Source organism: Lynx rufus, unplaced genomic scaffold, assembly GCF_022079265.1.
Source record: "Lynx rufus isolate CCGP_SWC_20201006 ecotype Redwood Valley unplaced genomic scaffold, mLynRuf1.p SCAF_18, whole genome shotgun sequence".
NCBI lineage: Eukaryota > Metazoa > Chordata > Mammalia > Carnivora > Felidae > Lynx > Lynx rufus.
Genome location: NW_025814832.1, coordinates 10014910 through 10039122, shown reverse-complemented (window position 1 = coordinate 10039122; position 24213 = coordinate 10014910). Strand labels below are relative to the sequence as shown.

Here is a 24213-nt window from a genome sequence, read left to right as displayed (position 1 = left end):
GGAATAATAACAGTATCAACCATTACTGAAATTAAATTAACGTGTAAAGTCCTTACAAGAATGCCTGGTACATAGTAAGCACAACAAAAATGGTTATTATTAAAGATTTTATACTAGTCCTTGTACAAAAAGTCTCAATCAGGAATATCTGATGGTCTACTTATACCCTGCCCTAGTCCCAGAAAAGGACTTAGCAAAGCTTACAAAAATGCATCCAGGACTAGAGAGCATAAATCAGAACTAGAAACAGAAAAATGCATGCCACAATGACCTACACATTTTCTACAAGAGATCCTTAAATTTGACTCTAAAGTTTCCAACTCATATGAGCATGAAATCTAGTTACATAAGCCATTCAGAGGGTCAGTTAACTACATACCTACCAATGCTTAGGAGAATCCAAAACTGGTTAGGAATTTGTTTGATGGAACCTCATAAAGAAAAAAAAACATATAATGGAATAACAAATGACTTTGACAACAGATCCAAATAGGATAGTTTCTCATGACAACCCTACTATTAGATGAATGCATCGGTATAATTTAGTAAATGTAACTTAATTAAGGGTCAGGTACAATGCAGTCTAGATACCCAGCTCTCTACCAGTCTGGCTTGATTCAGTGGCAAATTTTATCTGTAAGAACAGAGAGTCCTTGTATTATTTAAGCAATCCTCCCTAAACACTTTATCTCAGGCAAATTTTGATAAATAACAGGAGATAATCTGACAAGAATCCAAAATACAGCTCTCTTGTGACGCCTTTGAAATACAGACCCATAGGCCTTCAACAGACCATGGAGATGGAGATAGGGTTGAGAACCGGTGACTACAATGGAACCTACCAAGGACACTTGCTTGATTTTAAGACTATCCCTATCTAGAGATAAGCAGGGAGAGAGCAAGGCCCAAATTCTCTTTAGAAACTTGTTGTAAATCCACCTTAACACAGATACAAATGGGTGATCAAGGGTCTACACTAAGAATTCTAGAAGGCTCGGGCACTGGGGTGGCTTTGTTGGCTAAGTGGCTGACTTTGGCTCAGGTCGTGATCTTGACATCCTTGAGTTGTAGCCCTGCATCGGGCTCTGTGCTGACACCTTAGAGCCTGGAGCCTGCTTTAGCTTGTGTTTCCCTCTCTCTCTCTCTGTCTGCCCCTCTCCCATTCACGCTTTCTATTTCTCTCTCTCAAAAATAAAGATTAAAAAATTAAAAAAAAAAAGTCTAGAATGCTCAATTCAATACAGGTATTAAATAACCACTGCCTTGATGGTTATAGAAATTGCTTTGCTTCAGGCAAAGGAAGATGTTTAAAAGGGAATTTTTTTTTAAAGAAACATTTTAAAGAATGCTTACAAATATATATTAAAGGATGTAAAATTAATAATAGGAAAGATAACAGATAAAAGTACTATGAAAAGATTTCAAATTTTGATTATCTACCACTATACAGAGATGAATTAAGAAAAATGGTAAACTGAGTATCTAAATCCGATTCCATGTGTCGACACACACCTGAACTTCTGACGGCCTGCTATAGCCAGCCAGTTCTCAAATTCAATTAAGAACATAACGAAATTATGATGAATTGCTATACTAGTTACAGTAGATAAAATAATTGTTTTGATTTCTGTGGAGCTAAAATGGTGACAATAAATCTGTGGCCTCCAGTTGCCACATTTCTGAAATCAGAACTCATCCTAGGGAGGACCAAAAATATCGAATAATTAAGGAGGCAGCATAAGCACTTTAAAATTACTTAAAGAGAAAGACAATCAATTCTAGAAGGTAGAAAGAACAATATCGGAGACCTTTGTTGAGGCATTTACCAATATTAAATCATTGTACTTTCATTTAGAAGGTGAAATTAAGTCACCCAGAAGGAGTGAGACTTAAGTGAGTCACCCAGTACTGTGAGACTCAATGTCATTTTCACACTGTAGGTCATTCATTAAAAGTAAAATATCTAAGTTAAGTCCATCTAAGTTCAACAGAAACTGGAGCCAGTTCATTTAAAAAAGCCACCGAACTACAATTCGATGTTATATGTATAAGAGGCACTATTTTTATATTTTAACAGGATCTAAAGACTGCGCCCTTTCCAATTAAAATCTTCCCAAATGAGGGGTGCCACACTGGCTTAGTCGGTGGGGCATGTGACTCTTGACCTTGGGGTTGTGAGTTCAAGCCCCAACTTGGGCATAGGGCCTACTTAAAATAATAAATGAATAAATAAGTAAAAATAAATAAACAAATCCCCCCAATTGAATCTTCTCAGAGTTTCATGATTTCCTCAATATAAAAGCAGACAAATCAAACCCATGCTTTTTCTAGATTTCATACCTGTGTTGCCAAACTCAAGACTTGCTGTACCAGCTCCTGTGTTTCTGATGGTTTCTTGAGAAACAGCTTCACTATGGCAGTAAGCAGAGTGAGCTGCACCTATGGAGATGTAATTTAACAGATAAAGTGAAAAGCATTTACATTACTCCCTACCATTATTTCCAAAGTAGTGCTTACCCATCTACGAATTACTACCTGGTCTTTCTAAGCCTGGGTGGCTCAGCCAGTGGAGCATCAGACTCTTGGTTTTGGCTCAGGTCATGATCTCAAGGTTTGTGAATTTGAGCCCAGCATCAGGCTCCACACTGGCAGTACAGAGCCTACTTGGGGTTCTCTTTTTCCCTCTCTCTCTCTGCCCCTCTCCCTGCTCATTCTCTCTCTCTCTCAAAAATAAATTAATTAAAACAACAACAACCCAAACTCACTAGCCTCTTGTCCCTAAATTGCATTTTTGGCACAAAAAATTGCTTATTTATTAAATCCTTTATATTCATTTCCACCAAAAGATACAACTTGGGGAGAAATTAAGGAATTATCTGTCATACTAGGGCAAGAGCCAAAAAACAGTAAAACTATGCCAGATCACAGCTAATTAAAAATGGGCTGCTGAAGGGTGCCACGGTGGCTCAGTTGGTTAAGCTCTGGTCATGATCTTGTGGTCCATGAGTTGGAGCCCCGTGTCAGGCTCTGTGCTGCCAGCTCAGAGCCTGGAGCCTGCTTCAGACTGTCTCCCCATCTCTCTGCCCCTCCCTCACTCACACTGTTTCTCTCTCTCAAAAATAAATAAACATTAAAAACAATTTTTTTTAATGTAAAAAAAAAATATGGGCTGCTGAACCATACACAAAGCTATAGGCTTGTATGTGTTCCTTGTATAGGTCTATTAAAATTACTATGGTGGATTACATACATGACCTTCAATGTGCAATGAGTGCAAATGCCAGGGGAAAAGGGTTTTATAATTTATCTGCTTCTCTGTGCCCACAGTTCCAAGGTCAGGTCTCTCCATTTTGGTAGAGGAGAGACAGAAGATGGGAAGAAATCTAGCTATCCAGAGAATCTTTTCAAACTGCACATGCCAACCCTCACCACAGCTCTAAGCGAAAACACCTGCTGGAATGAGCCACAACCATTACGAACAGGAATAGGTCATCATCTTCCAGTGACAGAAAATTAAAAAGTGCTAATTACTGCTCTCAGCCATTAGTTGTTAATGTGTGGTTCTGGACCACTAGCAGCAGCAGCACCCTGAACCTGGTAAGAAATGAGAATGCTTAAGCCCATCTCAGACCCACTGAGTCAGAAACTCCAAGGGTGGGGCCAGCAACCTAACCTGTGCTTTAACAAACTCTAGGTTCACTAAAGTTTAAGAACCACTGGTCTAAGGCAGATTTGCTCCATAAGAAATCAGCACAATTGAAAAGGTCACCAATTCTCAACACACACACACACACACACACACACACACACACACACACACACACCCCTAAGTGCTCAACCTTTACTCTCCCTGAAAATTTCCCCAAAAGATCTGACACAGGACACAGGTGAGAACTTACCTGGGTGCTTTCATCATGAAAACCTTCCAGGAAGCTCTCCAGTAACTCATCTGCATTGTCAATTCTCTCAGCATATTCTCCCACAATCCAAATCATAGCTGCTCGAGCATCTGGTTCATCCAGCGAGTCTAAGTTCTCACACAGAGTGGCAATGATGCTTTCATACCTGATGTAACAAAATCAACTATAGTTATTGAGGGCACAACTGAGAAGTGTATTTAACAATGAAGGCTAAAAAAAAAAAATGACCAACAAGGTACCCTAAACCAAACCACCAAACTATAAAGGCTTTTGGTTAAGAGAATGCACAGGCTCGGGGCGCCTGGGTGGCTCAGTCGGTTAAGCATCTGACTTCAGATCAAGTCATGATCGCATGGTTTGTGAGTCTGAACCCCGCGTCGGGCTCTGTGCTGAGCCTGGAGCCTGCTTCAGATTTGGTCTCCCTCTCTCTCTGTCTCTCAAAAATGAACATTATTTTAAATAAACAAAAGTTATTTTTCAAATTTTTTTTTTTTCAACGTTTATTTATTTTTGGGACAGAGAGAGACAGAGCATGAACGGGGGAGGGGCAGAGAGAAAGGGAGACACAGAATCAGAAACAGGCTCCAGGCTCTGAGCCATCAGCCCAGAGCCCGACGCAGGGCTCGAACTCACGGACCGCGAGATCGTGACCTGGCTGAAGTCGGACGCTCAACCGACTGCGCCACCCAGGCGCCCCAAAAGTTATTTTTCATAAGGTATCCATTTTAATAGGATTTTTAACAAAATATCCTATTATGACCAGTTACATTACAAAGAATAATTTATACCTAGCCAATTTCTAAGTGCCTTACACATTGCCTATATGGTTGGAAGAAGAGGGTAGAAGTACTTGTACATACTTGTTGGGGTATTTCCGAAAGATGTCCCTGATGACAACAATTGCCTCTTGGACCACATAATTCACTTTGGTCTGGATGAGATCAAGCAATGTGCTCACACAGCGCTCTGCAGATTGCTATGAAGAGGAACACAATAAATGACAAGTCAGACGATCTCTCCAATAATGCAACCTCAATATAAAAATAGCTTTGTGACATACATGTGCACCAACTAAGCTAAACTAAAAGATCAGGCACCTAATTTGACCAAGCTACCCTACAGGCTAGGCTATCTGATGGAGATACACAGAATTTCCAGATAAACCCCAAATTTTATTCATTGCAAAAATATACTTGACAAATGAGTTGGATCAAATGATAGTTGTATCATCTTGGATAGCCAAGAGAATAGAAATGAGAAGAAAGAATACGTCAAGGTAGGAGGAAAGAATAAGCCAAGGTAGATCTTTATCTGGAGTTCATGGCTTTAAACCTCTTGAAACGAGGGGTGCCTGGCTGGCTCAGCTAGAGGAGGAGCATGCAACTCTTGATCTCAGGGTAATGAGTTCAAGGCCCATGCTGAGTGTACAGATTACTTAAAATTAAAATCAACCAATAAAACAAACTTCCTGAAATGAAACTGCCAAATTGCATATGTGCATATAAGCATATTTTCCAGGGAGAGGATTCATAGCTTTCATTATATTTTCAAAGTTATCTGTGGCTCAAAAAACTCTTAAGGAAAATTTGCCATCTTTTGAACTATATAACTGAAAGTCTATGGCCTCAGATAAACTGCAATTTTCCACAGCCTTTAGTTCATCTATAAAATAGAATTGGATCTATTAACCTTTTATTAATGAAGGGAATATGGGAGAATACAAGTGATAAAACTAATGTACTGAAACTCTAGGTCATAGTTTTTTAAAATTTTTTTAGCGTTTATTTATTTTTTGATAGAGACAGAGCATGAGTGGGGGAGGGGCAGAGAGAGAGGGAGACACAGAATCCGAAGCAGGCTCCAGGCTCTGAACTGACAGCACAGAGCCCGACGTGGGGCTCGAACCCACGAACTGTGAGATCATGACCTGAGCCGAAGTTGGATGCTTAACCTGCTGAGCCACCCAGGCATCCCTAGGTCATAGTTTTTAAAAAGGGAAAGGTTTCGGACAAGAGACCCTAAAAACCAAAGCCTAATTTATCATATCTCATGATGCACTCTGATGGGTCACTCCATTAGATGCCTCTTGATAAGATGCAATAGAAAGTACACAGCATCAAAAGAGATACTTTTGCCTAACACTGAACATGAACATTACCAACCCTCTAGATCTAATTATTTACAGGGGATGACAGAATGAGATAAACAACATCACTAAACTACACCAGCAAAATCCAGACTCTGGAAAACTGTATAAACCTAATGATATAATCACTTCAATACATGGCACCTCAAGGAAGTAAGACTTAAGAAACATAGTAACCAAATGCAACATGTGAATCTTCTTTAGATTTTGATTTGAACAAGCCAACTATAAAAAGACAACTAGGGAAAATTGAACATGTTCTGGGTATTCAATGAGATAAAGGATTATTGTTAGTTGTTGGGTATAGTAATGGTATCATGACAATGTATTTTTTTAGGGACATACTCTATTAGATATACACGTTGGACTACTTTTGTAAGATCATATCTGGGATCTGCATTAAAATACAATAGCACTTGGGGCACCTGGGTGGCTCAGTCGGTTGGGCATCTGACTTTGGCTCAGCTTCCTGATCTTTGGGACTCAGCCCCATGGTGGGCTCTGTGCTGACAGCTCAGAGCCTGGATCCCGCTTTGGATTCTGTGTCTCCCTCCCTCTCGGTTCCTCCTCCACTCGCAATCTGTCTCTCTCTCAAAAATAAAGAAAGAATAAAAAAATTAAAAAAAAAAAATACAGTAGCACTGGGGCACCTGAGTGGCTCAGTTGGTTAGGGGCCTATTTTATTATTATTATTATTTTTTTTTTTAATGTTTGTTTATTTTTGAGAGAGAGAAACAGAGCATGAGTGGGGGAGGAGCACAGGGGGAGGAAGACAGGGTCTGAAGCAGGCTCCAGGTTCCGAGCTGTCAGCACAGAGCCTGACGCAGAGCTCAAACCCACGAACCACAATATCATGACCTGAGCCCAAGTCGGACGCTTAACCGACTGAGCCACCCAGGTGCCCCAGGTGTCTGACTCTTGATCTCAGCTCAGGTCATGATCTCAGGGTTGTGAGTTCAAGGTTGGGCTCTGTGCTGGGCGTGAAGCCTACTTAAAAAACAAAAATACAATAGCACTTCATTCCCTTGAAGAGTAAGGGAGAAGATAAAAACAGCAACATGTTGATACTTGTTCAAAATGGATGATGTGTACACGACAGCTCATTAATCAATTTCCCTTTAGTGTATGCCTGAAAACTTTGGAATATAATCTTTTAAAGGTACGAAGTTAAACCACTCCAAGCAATTTAATAAAAACAAAACTGCATCTTGAGGCTATATGATGATTCTGTTGCACCATGAAATGATTCTGCCATCTTTTATGTATTTTTTCCATTTTTGGATTCTATTTTATTCCTTTTCAGCCAGTAATTCCTGTGTGGTTACTGCAACAGCAAAATTAGAAAAATTTACCACATATAAGTTGTGATAAATTATAGAGTATGTAGGATATAGACTGCTGTAAGTTCTAAATTATCATAAATAACATTGGGGCGCCTGGGTGGCTCAGTTGGTTAAGTGTCTGACTTCGGCTCAGGTCATGATCTCACGGTTCATGGGTTCGATCCCTGAGTCGGGCTCTGTGCTGACAGCTCGGAGCCTGGGGCCTGCTTCAGATTCTGTGTCTCCCTCTCTCTCCGATCCTCCACCACTCATTCTCTCTGTCTCTCTCTCTCAAAAATAAACATTAAAAAATTTTTTAATTATCATAAATAACATAAATGAAGTGTTTAACACAGAGTTTGATATGAAGTTAACATTTAGTGAGCCCTTTGTATCATTATTATAATAAAGACAAAAGGCTATTTCCCATGATGCATCAATATCTGAGAAATATTTAAGTCTGGAACAGTAACTTTTTTTTAATCTTTATTTCTGAGAGAGAGAGAGAGAGAGAGAGCGAGCGGCGGAGGAACAGAGAGAGAGGGAGACACAGAATCTGAAGAAGGCTCCAGGCCCTGAACCATCAGCACAGAGCCCAACGCGGGGCTCAAATCCACCAACTGTAAGATCATGACCTAAGCCAAAGTTGGACACTTAACTGACTGAGCCACCCAGGCGCCTCTGGAACAGTAATTTTTGAGCAAATTGTCATCTCAACCATATTGCTTTTGATTAAAGAGGAAAACACAAAACACCTACCATTAAAGCAGTATGGCAGAAGAACAAGATTAAACATCCAATCACTGTTCGGATAAAAAAAGTCCAGAAACAGAGAAATACAGAATATACACTTATAAAATTTAGTATAAGACAACATTTCCTACCAGTAAGGAAAAGATGGTTTGGTCTGGTGTTTGATCCTCACCCTCATATTTTTCACCAAAATTCTTTCTGTTTTAATTATTGAAAATATTGTTAAATGTAAAAAATAAAATCTTTGCCATAAAAGTAGAAAATAACAGTGGGTTTTATAGAAGTTTGAGGTGAAGCACAATCTTCTAGGTGTACCACTAAAGAACCCCTGACAACAAAACAGAACTCACTACACAAGGAAATGTAAACTTCTGTGAATCGCAACTTCAAATGAAATCAAAAGGAAAACAAATTGGGAAAACAACTGCTACAAAGTGAAGGATTAATATCTTTAATTATAAGAGATTTTAAAAAAATCATTGTGGAAAAGATAACTGATTGGAAAAAAGTGCACAGGACATGAACAAGTGATTCCAAATGGCTAATAAATGAAACAATGTTCACCTCCACTAGAGATCAGAAACTTGGTTATAAGGTCCTCTTTATGTCATTATTTGGAAAAAGAGCAGGAACTTTAAGGTCTTACAATAAGAGAAAGGCTAAATAAATTAGAAGCAATCACACATCATGTCTATAATCCACTAAAAAGGATATAAAATGCTAATAACACAGAAAAATGTCCATGCCTAATTCAATAAAAAAGGCAGACCACAAAAGTAAATAGCATTTTTAGAATCATCTCATTTTCGTAAAAAGTACACTGGTGTATGAAAGACTATATAGACAAAGATTTAAAATCATGTCCATATCATCTCTGGGAGGGTAGAACAGGGGTAGGAGAAAACAGTGTTTTATTTTCATTTAAATTAGCTTATATAATTTTATGTAGCAAACACATATGGTTTTCCTAGCAGGAAAAATAATTTGTTTTTAAATTAAGGGATGAGACACATATCAGTATCTTACCCTGATCTGTAGTAAACACCACAGAACAGAAGACTGGGAAGTGAGAACTCAGTGCCTTAATCTCTCTGAAACAAATAAAATCAATTGACTAAGAAAGACCAGGGGTTTATCTCTTCCTTGAAGAAACAGGTATACCCTGTAAATACATATAACTTTGTCAATCACACCCCAATAAAGCTGGGGGAGGAGTGAAGTAAAATCTACTAAAAAATCAGGCAAAAGATAGGCAAAAGTTATGGAAAAAAACAGTACTATTGGACTGCCTTTCTAATGCTATTTATTGATTGAGCAGCTTACTGCTTAATCTTTAACCTAACCAACTTAATAACAAAATTATACATATTTTTTCACTTCAGAATACTTACAGCAACATAGAAACACTTATCTTTACAGTTATAAAAATACAACTCAAACTCTTAAAGACACCCTAAACTTGCTAGGTAGGCCCTTCTCTCGCAGCTTAGCATTAAACTAATATTCATTTATTTTTCATTTGTCATATCTCTGAAACCAACTACACATTAAAAAAGGTAAGAGGCCCTGAGAGAATGCAGCAGCATTCTTGAATGCAAGCAGCAACTTGGTTCAGAGGCTATACATAAAGTCTATTATAATTCCCTCACTGGTTCTTCCCCCTTCCCGTGAATGCTTTATTAGAAACAGACCATCATTTCTTCTCTGGCCCTAATAAGGGTGTTTGGGCTAGGCACCTCTTTCTAACCGATAACCTTCGTGACCGAATCAGGTCTAGAAAAAGTGCTCCAGCAAATCCAGGCAACCTGAGATAAGAGAGCACTTGCTAGAAGGCTGATCTTACGTTTCCAAAGTTCATTCCTCACATGCTCTCATATTCCTACCTGGGCATCCCAAATCAAAGGAAGAAGTGAAAGCCATCAGAAGTTTATCCCTTCCAGATTATGGACTACTTTCCCATTAGTCACAATACATGGCATTAACAGCCTCTAGGAATACAGATGGAGAACACTTTCTAGTAATTTCAGTGATAGAAAATCTCTTTTAACTTTGGAATGAGAGATAATTTTGTATGACTCTAGAGCTTTGCAAAAGAAGTGAATAAGGTGATGACAGACTGGCAATGAAAGGCACAAAATGACTCTTAATGCTACCAAAATCTCCGAAAATTATCTAATAGTAAGTGGGTGGCTATACTTCAGTAAGAAAAGAATGTGAAGAATGGTGACAAAAGAGATGTATCAAGATCCAATAAGTAGACTTCCTATTTCTCAGTGGAGTAACAGAGTGTATTAAATATCTGAACTAAGCGATCAGAACCAGAAGTAATTAACTTCTGGTTAAATGATTTATCAATGGTAACTGCACAAAGCAGCACTGTCTTAATAAAAGGAAGGCTAATTAGGAACGTGGCTTTCATAGATGCTTCTCTGACACAGCATCTGTTTCCTTCTGTTCCCATGAAGCACTGGACATACTGTGCAAATTATTTTAGTATCCTTGAGAAATCAGATGGTCCAATCCTCTGACTCTAAGCAGAACTGCATAGAGTCAAGTAGCAAGAACAAATACGGAGTTCTGAATCCACTACATCATAGCAAACAGACGTTTTCATTAATTTCAACAAATTCCTGAATGATGAAAAACAAATGGGAGGACAATATGGAGAGCAATATAAGCTATAGCCCATTAACACCTACTGGAAGGCTGCAACCAAGCTAAAAATCAATCCCCCCTCTCGGGTCACAGAGAGGCTCTTTCAGAGGACTTCCAAGTAAAAATCAACTCCCTGCCCTAAAGCAGAAACCTGTTGGTCAGCAGCCCTGCCTGTGCTCACAGAAGTCCTAATGATCTTTTCTGTTATCTCATTCTTAAACAGTTTAAATGGGCTGTAAATTACTATAAGCATGGTATATACCTCAATTAAAAAATTATATATAGACCTGCAACGGTCACCATACAATACTCCAGACAATTAAATTTAAACTGCAGAAACAAAACACTGTAATTCATATTGTCAGAGACTCAAGAAGCTACGGCAATCACACAAAAAGGAATGCTATTAAAGAAGACTAATAACAACAAGGAGCTATGAAGAGAAGCTATATGGAATGATGGCTGTGCAAAGGCCAAAAAAGCAGTAAGCCAGACTGGGGCAAGTGAGAGGACAGAGGACTGAAGAGACAAGGGATTAGGACAAAAAAAGGCTTACACACATTTGATACTATGCTTGAAAAGTTTGGATGGAAGAAGACAGGGATGCAATGAAGACATATAATGCAAGAAAAAAAGAAAGGCCATTATAGAAACTCCAGAAAAAATAAAAGTCTCTACAGGAAAGAAAATACAATCATTTGCATTCTACTGGCCCTAAATATTTGGTCATAATATGCACGGTGAGTTTTCTAACTTTTAGTCAATAGAAAAACAAATGAAGGCATATTATCTCAATTTACAAAGATAATCAATACAGGAGCAAAAAAACCTCATGATATAAGTATTGGAGAATAGGATGGTTCAAGTAGGAACGGTGGGGTACATGAAGAATGGTACTTACAGCACAAAGTTAACAGATAATGTGTATAACTGGTAAATCAATAAATACCATTAGCATATTATTTAGAAACATGGGAGTAATCAAAATAACTAAAACTACAAAGAGATAAAAATGATTCCCTGTGGGAATTTTACCTATGTGCTTTATTATTTTAATAAACTTAAGAAACCCATTTTAAAGAAAGGAGTGAAGAGAACACTCCGAATCCTGTAATGTGATCACAACTACGCTAGACACTTGCCTCCACTTTGATGGCACACCGCCCAATGGCCCGCACAGCTTTGCGAACAAAGTCAACATCCACCTCTGTGGCATATTCCTTTAATTCTGCCAGAACCTGTTAAAAATCCAGGAAGTAGAAAATCATTAAGGATTCTCAAAAAGCAATTTCATGGCCTTGCTTTTTCTGAAGGCCAGACCTTAAGATCTACGTGATTTATAAACCTGAGTCTGCTTTACGTCTGACCTGAGCAATGTTGGCTTGGGATGCCAAACGAATCATGATGTCCAATTTCTCTAGTTTAACATAGATGGGATCATTGTACTTCACAAAGAAGACTTTGATTTCCTGCTTCAAGATTTCAGGCCTGCGGTACACAGAAACACAAGATAAGGAAGGCGAGGCATATATTGACATGTCCTTTTAAGTCTGTATTAATATCTAATCTGTGTCTCTCTGCTCTCTATTCACTCCTCCCCATCCCCAAAACCTCACAAACTTCCTGTACATCCCTCTAACCAATTCCCCTTTTGGTAGAAATTTTTTAAGGGTTAGGGTACATACTGCTAAGAACTGCTGGAAGAACAATCTGGCTCTAAACTACAGCCTGAACTGTATGAAGCAGGCACAAGCTGGTATACTATTAAGAGGCCCTTCAGAAAACAAACTACATTGGAGAGCAGCACTATGTATTTATCACAGGGACATTCCAAAAACAACTATTAGCCTCCTCACCCTGGACAAGCTGCTTGCCATTCAACATTTTCATTTCCATACATTAAAAAGAACTTAGTGGGGGGGAGGGGGGGGTGCCTGGGTGGCTCAGCTGGTTAAGCATCCAACTTTGGCCCAGGTCACGATGTCACAGTTTGTGGGTTTGAGGGCCATATCCGGCTCTGCGCTGACAGCTCGGAGCCTGGAGCTTGCCTCAGATTCTGTCTCCATCTCTCTCTCTCTCTGCCCCTCCCCGCCCCGCTTGTGCTCTATCAAAAATAAACATTAAAACAACAACAGCAGCAGCAACAACTTAGGGGCGCCTGGGTGGCTCAATCAGTTGACATTCGACTCTTGATATCGGACCAGGTCGTGACCTCACGGTTCATGGGATCAAGCCCTGTGCTGGGCTCTGAGTTGACAGCGTGGAGCCTGCTTGGGATTCTCTCTCTCCCTTTCTCTCTGCCCCCCCCCCCCCCCGCACACATACTCTCTCTCAAAAATAAATAAATAGGGGTGCCTGGGTGGCTCGGTCGGTTAAGCGTCCGACTTCGGCTCAGGTCATGATCTCACTGCTCATGAGCTCGAGCCCCGCATCGGGCTCTGTGCTGACAGCTCAGAGCCTGGAGCCTGTTTCGGATTCTGTGTCTCCCTCTCTCTCTGATCCTCCCCCATTCATACTCTGTCTCTCTCTGTCTCAAAAATAAATAAATGTTAAAAAAATTTTTTTTAAAAGTGTGATCTTTAAAAAAATAAAAATAAACACTTTTTAAAAATAAAAATCAATAAAACTTAACACTCTAATATTGATATTATTGAGCTTAATTCAAAATCACAAACACTTTAATCACCAATTCTTGGTTTCCCAACCTTTTCTGGACAATTAGATTGATATTCCTCAGGGCGACGTACTGCACCTCTGGCTCCCCAGACAGCAAAGTGACAAGCGGAGGGGCCAACTTCTTCAGCAGCATATTGTAGTAGTCAGAGTCCTTGGGTAACAACTCCAGAAACTTCATCAGGACTTTTACTGCTGAAAGCACCACTGCCGAGTTGGCATGAGATAGCCGGGGAGTCACACGCTCACAGATGCTGAGGGGAAAAAAGGAAAATTAATATCTTGAATTAAAATTTCTTTGTTCAATCCAGTCCATGATGTAATGTGTCAGAGTACCATAGCCCCAGTATCAAGAGAAACTAGAGAATCAGGAAAGTCAAAGCTCTATGTGTAAACAGAACTGGGATCCTATAATGCAGCAAACTACAGGCAAACTACAGGCAGAGCAGAGACATCAGAAGACCTCAGGAAACCAGCAATAAGGGATGCTCAAACTGCAAGGAAACTAAGCAATACCCAAAATACTTGAGGCTCACACCACTTACCTTCCTGTTTTATGGTCGTCGGTCTCCCCATATTCCATAAGGGCTTCCTGCCTCACAGACTATTTCTCCTCAACTTATAGGATGTCAAATTAAGTTTTAAGGGGCGCCTGGGTGGCGCAGTCGGTTAAGCGTCCGACTTCAGCCAGGTCACGATCTCGCGGTCCGTGAGTTCGAGCCCCGCGTCGGGCTCTGGGCTGATGGCTCAGAGCCTGGAGCCTGTTTCCGATTCTGTGTCTCCCTCTCTCTCTGCCCCTCCCCCGTTCATGCTCTGTCTCTCTCTGTCCCAAAAATAAATAAACGTTGAAAAAAAAAAAATTTAAAAAAAAAAAAAATTAAGTTTTAAGAGTTACTTCATAGTGAGAGATGCCAGCCATCTGTGACTGAAGGTGTCATTATATGATGCAGAAGGAAGGGAGTTGACCAGGAAAACTACTCAACTCCTTGCCTTCATGATTAAGGAAATCTCTGAAAAAGTTTGTAAGTTACAGAACACCACTGCAATATTCTCCCATACCTTTCCCCCATTCTCCTAGCCCCTGCTACCTATGCTTAAAGGCTTCACTAAATCTTGAGTATTTAATTATCTGTTGAGGGTTCTTCAGAAATTAACCTAATTTTGATAGTTCTTGGTCAACATGAGAGGTGAGCTGATTATATGCAGTTAAGGATTCAAGGTAATTAAGTTGGGATCCTCTCCCTTCCTCCTATATCTAATTGGCTGACTCTCTGACCTCCCTCAGCTCTTGGGTCTTTACACAAAAGCCACCTTCTCAGCAATGCCTTTCTTGACCACCCTTTGATAAAACACAATTCCTCGTCGGCAAATGCCCAGCATTTTTTTAGATCTCCTCCCTACTTTATCTTTCTCATTAGTACTTATCAGGCTCTGATTTATGTATTATATTATATTATATTATATTATATTATATTATATTATATTATATTACATTACATTACATTATATTATATTAATATATACTTCTGCACCACCTCTCAGGATAAATGTTCCACGAGGACTACGATTCTGGTGACAGTGTATCCTCAGCGCCTATAACAATGCCTGGCAGGCATCATAGCCTCAATAAATACTTGCTAAGTGAATGAACAAGAAGTGTGAGATGTCAATGATCAACAAAAAATAAAATTTTACATGAAGTTCTTTCCATAAGATACTTGTACTTTAGAGGATGGAAAGAAACGATCAGGGTGAGTTTTAGTCAGGTCCAGAGGGAACAATTTCCCAGACAAGTGAAGAGCACTTACATTATGGTAGCTTGAGATTCATCCAGGCAAGGAAGGTTCTTATCTACATAATTAAAATATGTCAAAGAGCCACCATTTCTTCAGAAGTACTTCACCTACTATAGTGCCTATATGCACAAAACACTCAATAAAAATTGGTGATAATGCCAATCCTGTAAACTGTGTGTAGGTGCATACGAAATTTAGTAGTCAATTTGTGATAGTCAAAGAAAATTTACAACAGTGAACTTGGTAAAGGGCTGAGCACAACAATCCAAGTGCACCTTCCAAAATCTTCTCCAAATTCAGACTGACGTGATTTCCGTATCTAATGGAAGACATCACATATTTTGCAGACTTGAATACATTTTCTCTATTACTGAATGATAGGTACAGTTCAGCTTAGTAACCTAGTATCCAGCCACTTACTATGTATCTCATAAAATGAAAAGTTTGTCACTATGGTGAGAGACACTCAAAAACCTTTGTGTACCAAATGGCCAGAAACTGCTGTATGGGAGATGTGGAACCACGATGAGGGAGATTTCAGCAGAGGGTAACTACAGTATTCAAACAAGAAATGGAAAATACACATCTCGGGGCACCTGGATGACTCAGTCAGTTAAGCGTCTGACTTCAGCTCAGGTCATGATCTCACAGCTTGTGGGTTTGAGCCCCATGCCAGCCTCTGTGCTGACAGCTCAGAGCCTGGAGCCTGCTTCAGATTCTGTGAATCCCTCTCTATCTCTGCCCCTCCCCTGCTCACACTCTGTCTCTGTCTCTCAAAAAATAAACATTAAAAGAAAAAATTTTTTTAATAAAAGAAAAATACACATCCCTTAGGAAGAGTTATTTGTGCATGGTTCACTCCACCACCTATAATGTTCCTAAATCCAGTGACAAAATACCATGAGGATAGCAGTATCTGCCCCACAAGCCACTGATCTCTGCCAACATAAGAGACCCTTATTCTAATATAGACAGAACTTATTCAAGCAGGCAAGTCTCCCAGATACTATCCAAGAAAACAGACTGACCTCTGAGCTTCCCGGTCATCTTTAGGGTTGTAATTAGAAAGGCAGTCCAAGATGAAAATCTGGCCCCATTCAGTGCATTCATTCAGGGCTGTCAGCAGCTTATTAATGTTCTGTGGGTTCAGATCGAGTAGGTTGCTGTTTGGGTGAGATTCACTGATTTCAGATAATGCTGCTACAGCATTAGCCACCACCTGGGAAAGAAACAGACATGACCTTGATTTACCAAGAACAGTACAATTATAAATAAATAATCTTCTCTGGACCACTTCATAGATCTCAACTCATAACCATTCCTGAACATTTTACCCAGTCAGCTAGAAACAGATAGACTGCTTTCAAAACACATTACACCACCATTGATGGTATATAGAGCTTCTTAGTGGTCAGGAACCCAGAATTAAAACAATTCACGTAGGGGCGCCTGGGTGGCGCAGTCGGTTAAGCGTCCGACTTCAGCCAGGTCACGATCTCGCGGTCCCTGAGTTCGAGCCCCGCGTCAGGCTCTGGGCTGATGGCTCAGAGCCTGGAGCCTGTTTCCGATTCTGTGTCTCCCTCTCTCTCTGCCCCTCCCCCGTTCATGCTCTGTCTCTCTCTGTCCCAAAAATAAATAAACGTTGAAAAAAAAAAATTTAAAAAAAAAAAAAAACAATTCACGTATTAGCAGTCACACAAGTCACACATGATTTACTGTTAGAACATTAACAATTTCAATAGTATTCAACACTATCAATACAATCAAGACATATGAACAGTTATAAGATCAATGAAGTTTAAACACAAAACATGTACATTAGGCAGGCAACGGACAGAAAATTCTAGGCTAATTATAGAGCTGTATGGGTATGCATGTAAGGGGGAGTGGGGAGGTGATACTGTCAATCATATCATGAGTCTCAGAGTAAGAAATTATGAGCTTGAAACCCTAGTTCACTATTGATCATGTCTGGAGATGTTCCTCATCTGAAAATTGGGGATAATTTAATCCACCTCACAGATTAGTTTTAGTTTGAGGCTCAATCAGATGATATATGATATACATATGTGCTTTCTATAAAGCCTTATGCAAATTTAAGGTGATACTATTACCATAACTCTTCAAGATTAAGTTGCACAGTTTTTCACATCAACATCTCTGAAACTAAGATGCATTTAATAACCAAAAGCATGTTAGTTTAATAGGAAATACATTTCTTTCTAGGTAATACAAAAAATAGCACATCTTATAATCAATGCCATCTCAGACTCAAAGAAATATGGTGCCTCAAATGTAACCTTTTCAGGCAGTATGACATATGAAAAATTGTTACCAAATATAAGAAAGTACACTTGTATCCTGACTTACAGATCTGGGAATCCATACTAGTTTCAAGAAAAAGTGAACCTTTATCAAAATTACAGATTATTCCTGATATAACTAATAAGTCTACAGCCAGTGAATATTTAAAGTATTTTAAAAATTGCAAAAACACACAAAAATAAAAACACACAAGAAACTATACTATGGCCCTATACAAGTGAATTTAAAACCACACTTTAAAAAAAATTTTTTTTTTAATGTTTGTTTATTTTTGAGAGAGAGAGAGAATGCAAACAGGTGAGGGGAATAGACAGAGGGACACACAGAATCTGAAGCAGGCTCTAGGCTCTGAGCTGTCAGCACAGAGCCCGATGTAGGGCTCAAATTCAAGAAACACGAGATCATGACCTGAGCCAAAGTGGGATGCTCAACTGGTGTAGACACCCAGGCGCTCCTAAAACCACATTTTTTAAAAGTAATCTGTATGGCCAACGTGGGGCTCAAACTCACAATCCTGAGATCAAGAGTTGCATGCTCTACCAACAGAGCCAGCCAGGCACCCCTATAACCCCATTTTTCAGTGAGGCTCCCAGGTGTTACTAAAAACAAGCAAGGTAAAGACTGAATCCAAATATTCTCTAAGTATCAATGAGATAAGAGATAGCAGCTTCAGTCATATATATTAAAATTGTTCAAACGTCAACTCATTCTTAGTTCTCACTGAAGTCCCTTGTTAAAAGCTTAAGAAACTAAGAGTTGTATCCTTTTGCCAGCAAGAAAAAGGGGAGAGGCGGAGAGACAGAATCCCAAGCAGGCTCCATGCCATCAGTGCAGAGGCCGATGCGGGGCTCAAACCCACGAACCGTGAGATCATGTCTTGAGCCGAGATCAAGAGTCGGATGCTGAACTATGCCCCTCAGCTATTGATTTTACCATCCACCTTATCTGAGTAGTTTGTGGGCTATCCCAGCATTTATCCTAGAATATAAATGTCTAGACAACATGATTTTTTAATCACATAACGTAAGTCTGACAACATTCATAATTACATAAAAGGTATGATGCCATGAATGGAATCCTCTTCAGCTATAATTTAGTGATTACAAAATTCCAAGATGAAAAATCAAAGGCTCACTTGTAAGTATGATTATGGATATGATATGATTTTACTGCTATTAAGACAAATCAGGAAGAATTGTCTAGCCCACATACCACATGGTAGCAGGTAAGAAGTTCTTTTCTGGCTTAATTTTTGTCTGCTATCATCAAGCATGGGATTTAGGGAAAAACAAAAGGCATGAAGAGTGAAATACTAATCCTCTCCATCATCTCAGGTGCTGTACATGCAGGGAAAAGAGATTTCCCATGTATTCTACACTTGGATTGACATTATATTATAAAGGATCAAAATGTCATATCAGAAGACCAAATGCCTGTTTTCAAATTGTTACTGACAACACATGCCCAATCTTGGTTACCAGCTGTCCAAGATAAGATGTCCTACCACAATTTACCATTTTTGCTATTAAATCCTTTTGAAGTTAGAAAAATTACATGTTAAATATAAAGTCTGTTAATAGGAAATGTAGAAAAAGAAAAGGTCAGAATTTAGGGAATCAAAAAAAGCAATGGAGGAAAGAGAACAGAAGGATGCTGAACAGAACGAACAATTAGAATTCCCCTGTCATTATCATAGGCAATTGGAAATTAAACCAAGTGTATAATGCGGCTAATGAAGTATATGTTCTGGTGGCAAAATAAGGCAATTTCCACTCATTATCACATTAAAACAAAAAAGGAAATAGGGAAAAGTAAATCTCATTAAAAGATCCAGAGAGACCAGATTATAGGATTACATTTAGAAAGGCCTGCATTGAGAAAAGAGATTACTGCCGAACAGTCACTGAGCCAATGGCCAACTAGAGAAAAATGCATCCCCAATAACAAAATTCCACAGTTCCTCTAAAACTTCTCCAAGTTCCTCTGTTCTGTCTTTCCACTCTCAACTCCTAATCTTCACAGGCTGTTATGATTTCAGAAACATACTACGGTGGGCCTGTAGGGACTGAGTAGTAGTCTTCTGGTCGTTAAGCCACATTTCTCCCACTCTAAAGGAAACTGAAGCTAGTCACACCAACTCTAAAGTAGACAGAGAAAAAAGACTGACTTCAGGACAGCAGCTGGGTGGTTACAGTAACAGGACAATTCACTTGTTGATGTTTATACTCTGCTTGTTTGGAATTTTGTACTATTTACACAGCACATATATTGTCTATTTGTAAAAATAAACTTTAAAAATAACAGATTAGAATTTAAGATCTACTTCCTCTTTCCAGAAAGACTTCTCCAAACAGTAATTCAACATAATAAAGAAAAAAAATCTAACCCTTGGAGTAACTGCCTTAATATACCCATGTATTAAAACAAAGGTTAGGGGGCACCTGGGTGGCTCGGTCGGTTAAGCGTCCGACTTCGGCTCAGGTCATGATCTTGCAGTCCGTGAGTTCGAGCCCCGCGTCGGGCTCTGTGCTGACTGCTCAGAGCCTGGAGCCTGTTTCAGATTCTGTGTCTCCCTCTCTCTCTGACCCTCCCCCGTTCATGCTCTGTCTCAAAAATAAATAAACATTAAAACAAAACAAAACAAAACAAAACAAACCCAAAGGTTACGTCTCTGTCACTTGAACTATCACTTTGAATTTGAACTAAGACTAACATGCATAATATTTCTCCCCTGGAAAACTGGCACTTCTCTTAGGAAACACTGCCAGGAAGAGAACAGCCTTTTAACTATAATCTTAAAAAAAACTACAGTTCCCAAAAAAGAAAGGAGTTTCTTTTTTTTCCTTTGTATTTTTTTAAGATTTTATTTTTAAGTAATGTCTACACCCAACATGGAGCTTGACCTCACAACCCTGAGATCAAGAGTTGCATGCTCTGCCAACTGAACCAGCGAGACAACCTAGAAAGGAATTGCTAAAGAAGCTTTGCTTTAAAAATATAATTATAAACAGGGTTCCTTAAATGAGTTTTCTCAGTACATTAGTGGATTTATAAAAAGTTGGCATATAGGTTACAAAGGAACACATACATAGTGTAAAAAAATTTTTTTATTCATCTTGCCTCCCAATTATGGTGTTTCTTGGGATGACCGCAACTATACACTTCTCCCTACCCCACCCTCTAATGTAATGTGTATACTTTATAGATACAGATATTAAACACAAACATCCATATACACATTTATATACAAAACATATAGATACATATAAAATCACACTCCATACTAGACACATCTTTCTCTGCCTTAACTACAGACTTCTCTTCAGTGTGACAGTTCCTTATGGACCCTTGGAGCCAGCGGAGCTTTTTTTAAGGTAAGCAAATTGTGTTTTAACTTACTTTATACCATACTAATAGAGAAGGCTGCGCAAAGAGAAAAAAAGACAGTAACTACTGAAATGTTTTGAGCACTTACTATGTGCCACTAATCCTCACAGCAACTCTGAGGTAGTAGCTATCAAAATCCACCTATTACAGATAAGGAAACAGGCTTTAAAAATGAATTTATAAATCAATTTAGAGAAGTTAGTGACTTGTTTAGTTGACACAGCTAGCAAGGGATAGTGCTCGAATATGAACTCAAGGTTTGTGTCTGCTTCCAGTTTCTGAGTTAATAATCACTCTGCGTTCAGCATTTGCAGAATTTCCAGGAGCTGTGAACTTCAGCTGGGAGAAATGGAAAGAAACATCAGAGGTGGGGGAGGATAATATAATCAAAGCATTATGTCCAGGCAAAGGTGACATGCCTTTATACAAGGAGATTTATACAAGGAGAAAAATGTATTCTTCTACTTCATATATTTCAGAGATAATCATATCCTGACAGCACTTAAAGAGGCAGGATTTACTATCCAGCTATAAAATCTTGATTTATAAGCTACCCCTATCTGATATGCATCAATTATAAGGACATAAATTTGACCTCATTTTTTTTTTAAAAGGAACAAGCTAGAGCTGCAGGTAGGGTTAAAATAAAAATGATTCTGTAAAAAAAGAAATCTAGAAGGGAAATCCAGATCTCCTGTGGGACTGGAGTGTCACAGACAGAAGCTCCTTTACGAGAAATCTCTCACACATGTCCCTGTCCCTTTGAATGACTTTCATCCTGCACTTTCATTTCCATAGCCTCAGAACCCAAGAAAGACATCACTTTCCAGTACCGTGACTTCTCCCTATTAACTCAAGTACTATTTAGAGGACTTCCATTTCCAGCAATGACCTTCAAGGTCACATACTCTCTATCCAGGTTTATGCTTCAGTTTTCCTGTTCAATTTACAACCCTTTTGGTTGGTGCCCCTAAAGACTGAAATCAAGTGAAAGCATAATAACTGACCAAAATCTATTATGCTGAAATATACATAATCTTGCTTTCTCCTTTATAGAGTTGCTTCAACTGACATGTGAAAGCACAAGGCAACATGTATTTCTTCCAAGCATGTTTCAGTCCTGATCATCTCCTTAAGGACACAATGACTATGTGGCACCACATAAGTAAAACTTAGAGCTCATACTTTTACCCAACACACTGTCCAGAATGCCAATAGATAATATGCCAACTGTATTACATCCTAAAATGTGCCATTTTTCCCCCTTGATCTTCCCATGAATAAGGAACTTGAGTCAACACGTCTGCCTGGTTGAGTCAACACAGCTCATGATGACAAGGAAGTCTGTATACATGGTAACAATTAAGATTCACAAATAAGACTCAATAGAATTCATTACTTAAAGTGGCTTAAGATATGGTCTGACAAAATGCAAATATCCTCACATCACAAATAGGTATCTACAAATAGACAAAAGGCACTCCTAACAATCAGGGTTAGTGGGCCCACAGACCCTGAAATTACACTAGAGCAAGCTGCAACACAAACCAAAAATGTATGACCATACCAGTTATCTCCCTATGAGAACAAAGTAACCCCCTGCCACATTAAAAGCCTTGAGATCATCCTGAAGGGAACACTGAGAAAGGAATGAGCTGTGATCTTTCAGTATTACTATGTACAACAGATCCACTTTTTAAGAAGTTGCTGATGAACTGCTTTAAAGGGATTTCCTGGAAAAATTAACTTTTAAAAGTAATTCTGGGGGCGCCTGGGTGGCGCAGTCGGTTAAGCGTCCGACTTCAGCCAGGTCACGATCTCACGGTCCGTGAGTTCGAGCCCCGCGTCGGGCTCTGGGCTGATGGCTCGGAGCCTGGAGCCTGTTTCCGATTCTGTGTCTCCCTCTCTCTCTGCCCCTCCCCCGTTCATGCTCTGTCTCTCTGTCCCAAAAATAAATAAAAAACGTTGGAAAAAAAAAAAAAAAAGTAATTCTGCAATGGTGTAGTAAGTAACACTGTAAACAGACCTAGCTTCGTTTGTGGGTAAGCTGCCCCCAGAATTACCCTAAAAACAATGTCTGCTTTTAAATAAATAACATATACAAAAGAACTAAATCTTTTAAGAATAAATGTGCAATTGAAAAATCAACCCCTTTAAACTTATTAATCTCCAGCAGCACAGTGACTATACAATATGGACCATAAATGGCAGTTGTATTATGGAGGGCTCTCTCTGCCAGGTTCAGGATTAAGGGCTCTGCAAGCTCTCTCTCCTTAATGTTCACAACAACCCTACGAGAAAAATTTTATTTATCACCTCTACTATGTAGATGAGGATGGAAAGAAGTCCAGGGAGCCAAGAAATGATAGAACCAGCATACAAACCCAAGTCTGTCTGGCTCAAGAGTCTGAGTCTTAACCACTATGCTATCCAGTACTGGGGAGAGGAAAAGATACCATTTCATAATTACAAAGCACTTTTCTGTTTTTGAGACACTTTCATACAGAGTGAGTCAACTCTTTATAAAAAGAAGTGATTAAATACAATTTGGTATTTTGGATTGAATCCTAGAATAGCAAAAGGACATTTGTGTTGAAACAGGTGAAATTCAAATAAAATCTGTACTTTAGTTAATAATAACGTACCAATGCTAATTTCTTAGTTTTGACAAATGTGCCATGGTTATGTAAGGTGTTAACATTAAGTGAAAGTGACTGAAGAGTATATGAGAACTTTCTGTACTATCTTTGCAACTTTTCTGTTATTCTAAAATTATCCCCCCAAATGAGCTTATTAAAAAAAAAAAGGAAGAAGAAGAACGACAACAACAACAACAACAACAACAACAACAACTCAGGGGTACTTGAATGGCTCAGTTGGTTAAGGGTCCTACTCGTGATTTGGGCTCAGGTTATGATCTCACAGTTGTAAGATCAGGCTCTGCATGGAGCCTGCTTGGGTTTCTCTCTCCCTCCCTCAAAATAAATAAACTTAAAAAAATGTAAAAAGAATAAAAAAATAACCTATAAGTTAGTAACAACTGATAGAAAACTGATTTAAAAAGAAGTGAGAATCACAGAAAGATTTCCAGAGTTTATTACACAGGAAACAAAAATCATTTACTTCCTCTATAAGCAGAGACAGAACAACACTCAGATCAACCAATGGGAGATTCAAGAGCTGGGCAATCGGCCTTATATCAAAGCAGCCTCTAATGATTCTACTTACTCCATTCC

The 24213-nt window shown here is 39.1% G+C and overlaps 1 protein-coding gene across 3 annotated transcripts in view; it reads right to left on the bottom strand.

Annotated features, from left to right (window-relative positions):
- AP2B1 (adaptor related protein complex 2 subunit beta 1) overlaps nucleotides 1-24213 on the bottom strand; it is a 127715-nt gene that overhangs the window by 74737 nt on the left and 28765 nt on the right. For all 3 annotated transcript variants that reach the window (XM_047080840.1, XM_047080842.1, XM_047080841.1), the window contains exons 6-12: nucleotides 16294-16484; nucleotides 13502-13723; nucleotides 12164-12284; nucleotides 11939-12034; nucleotides 4781-4896; nucleotides 3900-4065; nucleotides 2341-2439 (exon numbers count right to left, since the gene is read on the bottom strand). In XM_047080840.1, the coding sequence (XP_046936796.1) occupies nucleotides 2341-2439; nucleotides 3900-4065; nucleotides 4781-4896; nucleotides 11939-12034; nucleotides 12164-12284; nucleotides 13502-13723; nucleotides 16294-16484 (1011 nt within the window). The remainder of the gene's footprint in view (nucleotides 1-2340; nucleotides 2440-3899; nucleotides 4066-4780; nucleotides 4897-11938; nucleotides 12035-12163; nucleotides 12285-13501; nucleotides 13724-16293; nucleotides 16485-24213) is intronic.